This window comes from Loxodonta africana, chromosome 11 (genome assembly GCF_030014295.1).
Source record: "Loxodonta africana isolate mLoxAfr1 chromosome 11, mLoxAfr1.hap2, whole genome shotgun sequence".
Taxonomy (NCBI): Eukaryota; Metazoa; Chordata; class Mammalia; order Proboscidea; family Elephantidae; genus Loxodonta; species Loxodonta africana.
Window position 1 is genome coordinate 11569607 of NC_087352.1, and position 11024 is coordinate 11580630.

General features: G+C 53.6%; 1 protein-coding gene across 2 annotated transcripts in view; it reads left to right on the top strand.

Annotated features, from left to right (window-relative positions):
* NECTIN2 (nectin cell adhesion molecule 2) overlaps positions 1 to 9589 on the top strand; it is a 35394-nt gene extending 25805 nt beyond the window's left edge. Inside the window, exons 6-9 of one of the 2 annotated variants that reach the window (XM_010586907.2) lie at positions 5145 to 5298; positions 7538 to 7601; positions 7746 to 7832; positions 8518 to 9589. In XM_010586907.2, the coding sequence (XP_010585209.2) occupies positions 5145 to 5298; positions 7538 to 7601; positions 7746 to 7832; positions 8518 to 8787 (575 nt within the window). In that variant the 3' untranslated portion in view covers positions 8788 to 9589. Of the gene's footprint in view, positions 1 to 1922; positions 2657 to 5144; positions 5299 to 7537; positions 7602 to 7745; positions 7833 to 8517 lie in introns of those variants that run through there. The other variant, XM_064293792.1, reaches the window with a different exon arrangement.
* The last annotated feature ends 1435 nt before the right edge of the window (positions 9590 to 11024 follow it).

Below are 11024 nucleotides of genomic sequence, written 5' to 3' on the forward strand. Positions count from 1 at the left end.
GTCTTAGCCCCTGGGTGGTCCAAACAGTTAACATGCTCGGCTGCCAACCAAAAGGATGGAGGCTTGAGTCCACCCAGAAGTGCCTCGGAAGAAAGGCCTGGTGATCTACTTCTGTAAAATGGGCCACTGAAAACCCTCTGGAACGCAGTCCTCCTCTGACACCTAGGGTCGCCACAAATTGGAATCGACTCGACAGCAACTGGTTTGGCATCGTGAGATACCTGTCTCACAGTTCGACGCGGGGCACGACTGTACACATATATCTCCCTCCCCACTCCAAAAAAAAAAAAAAAAAATATATATATATATATACACATACACACAGACACAACTGGTGGCCCAGCAGTTACAGACCTAGCCACAAACTGAAAGGCTGGCAATTCAAACCTACCCACCGGCTCCACGGAACAAAGACCTGGCGATCTGCTCCCATAAAGATTATAGCCTAGAAAACCCTATGGGGCAGCTCTGTCACAGGAGGTCACTGTGAGTTGAAACTGACTCAGTGACACCTTACGACAACAATCCCCCCCCCCAAAAAAATGTGTGTGTATGTGTGTGTGTGTACACATATATACACGCACACAGATAGGGTCGTTATGAGTCGGAATTGAGTCAACAGCAACAGGTTATATACAGATAATTTACTTTTCATACTGGAGACAAGTTTTTTCTATCCTACTTTCTTTTTAAATGCTGTTTGTAAGTCACTCACCTGATTTGACAGCCCACTGGGTGGGGGACCCCCCCCGCCATTGAAAACATTCTATAAGAAACACCCAGAAGCACACCCGCCAGGAGCAGGTCCCCTTGGGTCTTAGCCTCTCCTGTGACAGGGAGGTGGGGTTCAGAGTTGGGAATCAGTGAACCTCCACAAATCCCTCCCATCAAGCCCTGCCTGTGGTGGTGGGCAGAGGAGTGTGTGTGAGAAGGTTCCAGTTGCACCTGTTCCTGGTTTGGGGCACAGAATGTCCCCCCCTCCCTCCTTAGCCCTCCCTGGTTACCTCTCTCTACCTCCCTCCTGTCTCCCGTAGACCCCTCTGAGCTTAGCCACTGCAGGGTACACTATGGGAGACCAGACATGGGGGATACATGGCCTAGAGAGGAGGCAGCCAGCTGGAGCAAGTAATTAGAGGAGGCCCCTGCCCTTCTCAGGAGTCCCCTGGGTGGTGCAAACAATTAAGCACTCGACTACTAGCTGAAAGGTTCCGTTTGAACTCACCCAAAGGTGCCTTGGAAGACAGGATCTGCTTCCAAAAGGTCATGGCCTTGAAAACCCTATGGAGCAGTTCTACTCTGCACACATGGGGTCGCCAGGAGTCAGAATCTACTTGACGGCAACTAACAACTGCCCTTCTCAGCCTCAAAGACCTTTGGAATCAGATAGCCTCATGTTCAAATCCTGGCTGGATCCACCCAGAAATCCCCTGACCCTGGCCTTAAAGATTTTGTGAGGATTCTACAACACGGCCCCCAGGGGGTCCAGGCAGGTACCAGAAATGAGTAACTACCTAACCAGTCTTCACTTGGACTGCAGTGACAGGTGAATATGGGTGTTCGGTGTGGCTAGGTCACCTGATTTTTTTTCCCCTAAGAGAGACCTAGATTTTTGGGCGAAATCACTGAATTTTGAAATGTCAGCTAACTGCTGTAGTTTTTGAACAACACCATGCAGATATAAGGAAATACAACCTGGGGGCCACCAGTTTGCAACCCCACCCACATACAAAGTGCTCAGAGCATATCAAAGAGGGAATGGGTTCTCCTGCCCCCCCACCTTCTTCATTCTTCTGCCCAGTCAGTGCCCCCCAATTCCTGTCACTGCCCCCCTGCATCCTGTGTCTCCCCTTCCCTCATCCCCCAAATTATCCTCTTGACCTCGTCTCCCTTTCTCTCTCTCTCATACCCCCTTCTCTCCTCAGACACCCCCCGGGCCTTGACCCGAGATGTGGGTCCAGTGGTGTGGGGGGCCGTGGGGGGGACGCTGCTGGTGCTGCTGCTTCTGGCTGGGGGGTTCTTGGCCTTCATCCTGCTGAGGAAGAGGAGGAGGAGGAAAAGCCCAGGAGGAGGAGGAGAAGCTGACGACAGTGGAGGGTCATATGATCCGAAAACTCAGGAGTTTGGGAATGGGGGGCCCGTTTTCTGGACCCCGATAACCCCTGGTCCCATGATGCCAGAGGGCAAGGACGAGGACCAAGAGGAGGAGGCGGAGAAGGCAGAGGAAGGCCTGATGTTGCCTTCACCCAAGGTGCTCATGGAGGACGACATGGAGTCCCAGCTGGATGGCTCCCTCATCTCACGGCGGGCCGTCTACGTGTGACCTGGATACAGACAGACATAGAGACAGAGCTCGGAGAGCCCCCCCCCACTGCCTGCCCAACGCCCGCCAGCATGCAAGCAGAAGGTTCTGGACTGGTTGAACTTGTTTGTCTGGACCACACTGGAGTTGGAATGCTCCCTCCTGACCGTGCTGGAATTTGGAGGGGAGGGGGGCTTGCACACTGGACTTCGGTCCCCAGGGCTGCATGGGGGTGGGGAGGCCCCAGGAGCTGAGTACTGGGGACCCAGGAGGGAGCCCCAGAGACTCGTTTTTGCTCTGGCCTACCCCCTGCCGTGGACACTCAGGAGTTAATAAACGTCTTGGAGGAAACTGGCAGGGGTGTCTTGTAATACATCAGACCCCTCCTGGGTCTTGGGGGGAAAAATGGGAGGGACAGGGACAGCTGGATCCCAGGGGTTGGTGAGGCTGAAGCACTGAACTCTCCTGGGTCCCCAGAAATTTTGAGGTGGGGGGTAGCCTCCAGGTCCCAGGGGAGTGGGGACCTGGTGAGGGGTCAGACCAGGGAAGGCTGGATGAATCTGACCACTTGGGTTCTTGAAAGGCACGTTGGACGCCTGAGACGCCCAGGCAAGGGGACTGGGAACCAGATCAATGAGGTCTGGAGTTTGAGGCTGGGACACTTGGACTCCTGAGTCCCAAAACAGGGCCTGTGTTCCCAGGTGAGGTTGGCCAGACAGAGTTCTGAGTTACCAGAAGAGTTGGGTCTTGAGTAGGGCCGCCGGACAATCTGTGTCCAGGGTCCTGAAAGTGGGGAAAGGTAGATGGGTGTGGTCTGATGGAGACGGCGGTTCTACTTCCTGGGACCCCAGAGGTACGGGGAGGGGCTGGTTCTGGGGACAGTGGGCCCCTGAGGGACCAGGGAAGACCCACCTCCAACACCCATATGTGGCCTGTCCATACCTCCTTCCTCTTCCCTGGCCCCAGGGCCCAGCTGGGAGTTTTCAGTGATTCAGAGGGAGGGGTGGGGGCCATCCCACAGCGTCACACCCCACCCTGCAACCCCAGATGGGATCCTGGAGCGCCCAGGCTCAGAGTGAGGAGGGCATGGAAGGAGCAAGGTTGAAGCCCCAGCTCTGCCTCTCAGTGGACCTTGTGACTAGGCAAGTTGCCTCTGCTCTTGGAGCCTCAGGCGCCACCTCTGAAATGGGCGTGTTTAGTATCTGCTTCTTCAGGCTGCTGTGGGATTCAGTGAGGACGTGCCCTTGGTACAGGACTGAGCAACCAAGTTCATTTTTCAACCAGCATTTACTTCCACTTACTCTGTGGGTCCTGTGCTGGCTGGCGCCGGGGACACGGGAACTGAGACACACCTAGTGCTCCTTCTCAGGGCGCACCGTCAATAATAACGGCAGGAATAACAGGAATTTTTGATTGATGGATTGTGGGTGAGTGGCAATTACTGTTATTCTCCCCACCCTCTGAGTCCCTCCAGAGGGTGCCAGGCTGTGGAACAGGAAGGAGGAAATTGGCTAGCCTTGGGATCCAGGCATGGAATCCCTGGATGGCACAAACAGTTAAGCACTAGGCTACTAGCTGAAAGTTGGCGGTTCAAATCCATCCAGAGGCACCTTGGAAGAAAGGCCTGGTGATCTGCCGCAAAGGTCACAGCCTTGAAAACCCCATGGAACGCAGTTCTACTCTGACACGCGTGGGGCTGCCATGAGTCGAACTTGATGGCAACTGGTTTGGGATTCAGAGATCATTCCTCTGGGAAGCTTTATCTTCTCGTCTGTCTAACGGGCTGATGTAAAGGGTGAAACCTGTGGGGCTCTTGCATGCGTGTGTGTTACTGTCCCCTGCTAGTGCTGGGGCAGGGGCAGAGAATTGTGTCCATCTGCAACCCAGTGCCAGTGGGACCGGGTATACAGTAGGTCCTTGAACACCCTGTGCGGTCCTTCTTTATTTGCCTAGCAAAGACCTAGTGTGTGCCAGACCCTGGGCTGGAGATGATGTGGGCAGGGCAGCTCCAGGTCCCGCCCTGTGGAGCTCACGGTCTGATGTGGAAATTGACAAGTAAACAGGTAATTACTCCATACTCACTTCCTTAGGAGAGGCGGAACTGCTAGGAAGGAAAGGTCCAGGGGGCCAGGAGTCCCTCTCCACCTCTTTTCCTGTTAGGTTGGGGGTGTGATGAACCTCCACTCAGGATGACTCCACTTCTGTAATGAACAAGGTTCGGCTCCCAATCCCAGAATCTACCCCCATTCTCAGTCTTTTATCTCCCCCACCCCACCCATCTCCTGCCCTCATCTCCCGCTCGCCCCCTCATCAGTCTTCTGCCACATGGACTCCTTGCTGTTTCTGAGAAACACCACATCGCTCCCACCTCAGGGCCTTTGCAGCAGTTGTTCCTCCTTCCCAGAATGCTCTTCCCTCATTTCCTTGTGACTTGCCTCCACCTCCCCTTCAGGTCTTAGCTCAAATGTCACCCTCTTAGTGACGCCTTCCCTGGCTACCCTATTTAAAATTGCTTTGAGCCTCTATTTCATCACTTATCTCCCCACCCTCAGTGTGTCATTATTCTATGTCACTTATCCTTACTTGGCATCTTAGATATTGAATCTATGTGTTTACTGTTGGACACCCTTCCCAATTAGAACATAAGTTCCATGAGAGTGGGGACTTTTGTATGTCTTGTCCTGTCCTCTGTCTCCCTTGCCTGATGCACAGCAAATGCTCAGTAAGGGTCCCCTGCCCTTGGGAGAGAAGGGAGGCAGGTGAGGGTGACGGGGGGCAGTGCTGGGAATCAGGAACTGCAGTTCCCTCCTGGAGACGCCCCTCATGCTGTTTCTCTTCCTTGCAGAGACCCCCAACACAGCAGGTGCAGGGGCCACCGGCGGCATCATTGGGGGCATCATCGCGGCCATCATTGCAACCGCCGTGGCCGCCACAGGCATCCTCATCTGCCGGCAGCAGCGGAAGGAGCAGAGGCTGCAGGGGGCAGAGGCAGATGATGAGTAAGTGATGGGCCCTGATAAGTAGATGGCGGGGGGCGGGAGTGGCATGGGGGGCCGGAACTGAGGTGCTCGGGCTGGGTGGTGAGGTGAGAGAGAACCATCCAAAGTGGCTGTGTGGAACGGAGATACCCAAAATAACTGTGACTTAAGTGGAGGGAATGTTTACTTCTGTCTCCCATAAAGGCCTGAACTGGTATGCTAGGTCTGCTCTGCGAAGCTGTCAGAGCCCAGGCTCCTATCTTGTTGCTTCACCTTTCTTTACACTTGGCCCTTGTCTACCTTCCAAGATCGCTCCCTACTCTAGCTGGAGCCATTCCCGTCAGGGTCTATGTACATGACAACCAGATGTGGCCGTCCTGCTCTGAAGGCCCCTGTTATCCCACCCAGGGGAAAGGGAAATAGAGGGCAGGTTACTGCTGACTAGGGAACAGCTGAGAAGTGCCACCTGCCACTTTCTCTCACTTCCCATTGTCCAGAACTTAGTTACATGGCTGCCCCTAGCTGCAAGGAAGGCTGGGAAATGTAGTCTTTATGCTGGCTAGAAATGTGCCTGATTAAAATTTCTGACTATTAAGAAAGAGAGAGACTGGATATTGGGGATAACTAGCCACACTTGTCTGAATAGAGCACTTATTATGTGCCAGGCTTGGTGACATGCATTTTACATGCATGATCTCATTGAAACATCATCATTCAATAATTCAACAAGTATTCAGAAAGTGCCCACTCTGGGCCAGGCCCTTGGGGGTTAGCGACTCAACAGTGAGACAAACATTTAAAAAGTTTCCCCACCAGTAGATATATCACAGGAACACAAATTCTCAGAGGAGAGCTAATGACACCTATTCTTTTGAAGAGGAAAACAGGTTCAGGGACCTGAAATCACTGACTGAAATTCACCCAGCAAGCAAGTCTTTTTGTGACCAAATGTTTCTCAGATACCACCACCCAGTGTGTGTGTTTTGGAGTCAGCAGGAGAAATACTTGTTAAGAATGCACATTCCTGGGCCTCACCTTAGACCTACTGAATCAGAATATTTACAAGAAGGGCTCAGAATCTGCATTTATAACAAGCTCCCTAAATTGTCCTGATATACAGGGAAGTGTGTGAACTACTGTCTTAAATGCCTAGTCGATTCAAACCCACAACTTGCTAACGATCTCCTCCCCGGTGCCCAGCTTAGTGCGGGGACCCAGTGGTGCCTTCTGTGCTCACGGTGCATGGGAGGAGATAGACCCATCCCCAGATAGTAAGGGTCCGGCATGGATGGGGATGGGACAGGGCAGCTGAGGGGGCTGTGAGAGCCCAGGGCAGTCAGGGAGGGCTTCCTGGAGGAGAGGACATCTGAGCTGGGGATTAAAGGCACAGCAAGCACCCTTTAGGGGGCAGTAGTGGTTCAGTGGTAGAAGTCTTACCTTCCATGCAGGAGACCTGAGTTTAATTTCTACCCAACGCACCTCATATGCTGCCACCCCATCTGTCAGTGGCGACTTGCATGTCGCGATGATGCTGAACAGGTTTCAGCAGAGCATCCAGACTAAGATGGACTAGGAAGAAAGGCCTGGAAGTCTGCTTCCAAAAATCGGCCAATGAAAACCCTTTGCATTGCCATGGTTTGATCCGCAACCAATCACCGGGATGACGCAGGACTAGGCAGCTCCATAGCCACTAAGAACAACAAGTACCCTTCAGTTCTATATGTGCAGGATGCTGCAGGGTCACTAGGAGTCGGAATCAACTCAACAGCAGTGGGTTTGGTTTGGTTTGTCTCTTTTTTGGTCTGTCGTGTGTAGAATGAAGGAATTTATCCCAAGTTTGAGGGACAGGAAAGCCCTTTTCGTTTATTCTTTTAACAAGTACTTACCGAATTTCTCAGAGTGGGTTCTGGGGACACAGTATTGACAATTCAGATCTCATTCCTTCCTTCACAGAGCTCACAGTGGGGAACAGCAATTGACCCACATTATAAATAACATTTCCAATACAAGCTCAGTAAGTGTCCCAAGGGGTTAGTACGGAGTAGATGTGACCACTTAACAGGAGTTCCTGCTCTGTCAGAAGAATCAGAGTGGCTTCCTGGAAGAAAGGGGATTTGTGGGATGAATAGGAATTTACCAGGTGGGGGAGGGGTAGAGATGAAAGGAAGCTCCAGGCAGAGGGAACAGCATGCGCACTGACCCAGAGGTAGGAGGCCTTTTCAGGTCTTTGCCTCCACTTGACCCCCCTCCTGCCCCACAGCCTGGAGGGCCCTCCCTCATACAAGCCCCCGACCCCGAAGGCGAAGCTGGAAGAGCTGGAGATGGTGAGCACTTTGCCAGGAGCCTGGGCTGCCCGCACCTCCACTCCATACCCCACTCTCCCCACCGAGGCCAGGACTGGGAGGGGGTCAGTTGGGGAGGGGCCAGCTGTTGGGTGGTCCTGACCTGCCCCTCCCACCCCACTGCAGCCCTCCCAGCTCTTCACCCTGGGAGCCTCAGAGCATAGTCCACTCAAGACCCCCTACTTTGATGCTGGCGTCTCATGCACAGAGCAGGTAGGAGCTTGGAGGCAAGACGAGGGTGGGTTCGGGGTCTGAGTTTTAAGGGCCAGGGGTCAGGCCCTGACATAAGAAGTCAAGGACTAAAGGTCACAACTTAAGGTCAGGGCTGTGTCTCTGGTCAGAGCTTGGAGCACAGAGATACGTTCAGGATTCAGTAGCGGAGATCAGGGCTAAAAAAGTCCAAGGGCATGAGGTTAGAGTTTAAAGGTCACATGGTCCGTGAGGCTTGATTGAGTATCTACATTTGCCAGATGCTGTGCTAGGAGCTGGGACGCGACAGATACAACAGGCACTTGCCTCAGTGGTCTACGGGTCAGGGTCAAGAACCAAGGTCAAGACAAGTCCAGGTTCAAGGGGGTATTGAGGGCTAAAGATTAAGTAGTTGAAGTCAAGATTGAGGTTGAAAGTCATGGGGGAAATACATGGGGTCAGGGACCAGGGGATAAAGGAGTACCCCAGGATTGACAGGGTGAGGCCCATGCCTGGGCTTCGGGTTAGAGATGAGCTGTGTGACTGTCCCAGTGCAGTACTGACTTGGGGGGCAAGAGGAACAAGGAGTGAGCTCAGGTCTGGTTAGCATGGGAAGAGGTAGTCAGGATTTTGGGGTCAAATGGTAGACTGGGATTCTGTGTCATGCCCAGGAAGTGGCCTTAGGCTCCCACTCCCTCCTCTCCCCCAGGAAACGCCTCGATACCATGAGCTGCCCACCCTGGAAGAGCGTTCCGGGCCTCTGCTCCTGGGGGCCACAAGCCTGGGGCCCCCCATCCTGGTGCCCACGGGGTCACCTGCTGTGGAAGGGGTTTCCCTGGAGTTAGAAGATGAAGAGGAGGAGGAGGAGGAAGACTATCTGGACAAGATGAATCCCATTTACGATGCCCTGACCTACACCAGCCCCTCTGAGTCCTACCAGGGCAAAGGTTTTGTCATGTCCCGGGCCATGTACGTCTGATCCCTCGGCTTCCTGCCAGGGGTCTAGTGCCCCTTTACCTCTGGCCAGGCCACTGCCAGTTAACACACATGCATCACATCTGTGACTTCTACCTTGGTGGCTCCACGGTGACGTTTAACTCCTGACCTCTGACCCAGAGAAACCCACTGGTCACCTTATCTCCTGAGGTCATGGGGGTAAGTTTCTGTATAACCTCTAAGCTGAGGACTCCTCTCAAGGCTGTGACCTTAAAACATACCTCTCATCTCCCCACTGACACCTCCAAACCCCTCCACTATCCCGAAGAAGACCCCAGACCTCTGATTTGTCTTCAGGCAGTAAACTCCCAATAGCTCTGCTGGGGTGGGCGGTGGGGGCTCCCTGCTGCTCAGACCTGAGCCCTCCAGGCAGCAGAGCTCCACTCGCCTCCTGCTACCTCTGTCTGATCCCCGAAGGAGGCAAGGATGGAGGGATTCCTCAGCCCAAGGCAGAGCTTCCTTTCTCCTCCCTCCTGCAGGCAGGAGTCTCAGGACCCAGACCCGCCCCTGAGCCCCCACCACCCCCAATTCCTGTGGATGGGGCATGGAGCCCCAGCCCAGGGCTAGAAGTGGTGAGCCCCGGCAGGGTGTGCTTTGATGGTCCCAGCCTTGGAAGAAGAATTTGCTGTTACCTTGGAGACTACTGAGTCGTTTTGCCCCTACCCAGTGGCATGGGCGCCCAAACATCCCTCTCGGGGCAAAGTGGGTCACCTGGGTTGGGGGTAGCGGACCTGATACTGTTTTGTACACTAACATTTCCCATAAAATATGAGTTTATACTTTGACCAGGACTTGCGTTTTCTGTGGGATATAAGGGGGTGAGGGTGGACATGATGGGTAATGCATGGGAAGCCCAGGGCTTGAGGGTAAAGGAGAGGAATGGTAGACTAGTGGTCGTGATGAGTTACAGAGAGAAACAGAAGGGCCAAAACTATGAAGGGGAAAAAAAAAGTGAAGTGAGAAAGCAATGAGCAAAAATGCATAAACCTGAGGCAAAATGATGGGTAATGGAGAGAATGGGGAAGGACGGAGTCCAGGGCATGGTGGGTAATGAAAACTAATCAGTGCCCTGCGGTCTAATGGGTAATGGACAGAAATAGACGGAAGAATAGAAATAGCAGTAATTAAGGGAAATGGGTTTAGGGTTGATGGATAAATGACAAGAATAGGCCACACGCAAAATGATGAAAATTATTGCAATAGGAGCTCAGGGCATGATGGGCAATGAAAATGAATGAGCCAAAGGCGGAGGGATGAATAATGGAGAAATAGGGGTTGCGGGCATGATGGGTAATGGACAGGAATTAATGGGTCTAAAACATGATGGGTAATTAAAGGAGAAGGACCAGAAAATTGATGAAAGTGAATAGGCAGGAATGGGCCAAAGGCTCTATGGGAAATCAAGCTGAAAGGAATGGGGCGGAAGCATGATGGGTAATGGGACAGGAATGAATGGACCAAAGGTAGAAACTGCAGCGACAGGATGACACAAGGCATGATGGGTAGCGAAAGGGGTGGGCCAAAGGCAGCTTTTGCGTTAATAGGTAACGGAGCATTGTGGGTAATGGGGAGCAGAGACGGGTTCACATAACCTGCTAGAAGTCTCCCCAGGTACTGTGAGAAGGCCCGGCACTTCCGGTTTTCGGTCCGCTGCTCCGGATCAGAGGGCTGCCCCTCTGCCGCGGTGGCTGGTGGGACGCGGAGGCCTGACCTTGCTGTCTAGCAGCTCTGCCGCGCAACCCATCTTTACCGATGTCCTTCGACCCTGGCCACTTTAGCCAATGAGTGCGCCAGACAGATTACGTCGTCGGGAGCGGCCCGCTGGGCGGCTGGAACCAATCAGTACGCTGCAAGAGCCAAAACCGACCAATTATCATGGTAACCTTGCCGCGGGCGGAGTCGAAAGAAAGGACTCTTCAGGAGAGGGGCGGAGCCGATGCGTCAGTGGGCGTTGCAAAGTTTGCAGGACAGGCCAATGGCAGGAAAGCACGGGAACCCGCGGCGTCGCAGGCCAAGAGGCGCGGGCACCCTGAGCCAATAGGCAGAAACAGGAGGTGCGCTGTGACCTGCCTGCGAGCACAGACCAACAGAAAATGACGTTCGGAAGAGGTGGGTGGGACTCCCAGCCATGACTCCAATATCAAGGCCGGACCCTGGGCCTGGGAGGCGGACACCAGGGCTCGCTGAGCCAATGGGCTGGGTGGGGCGGGGCGACGGTGG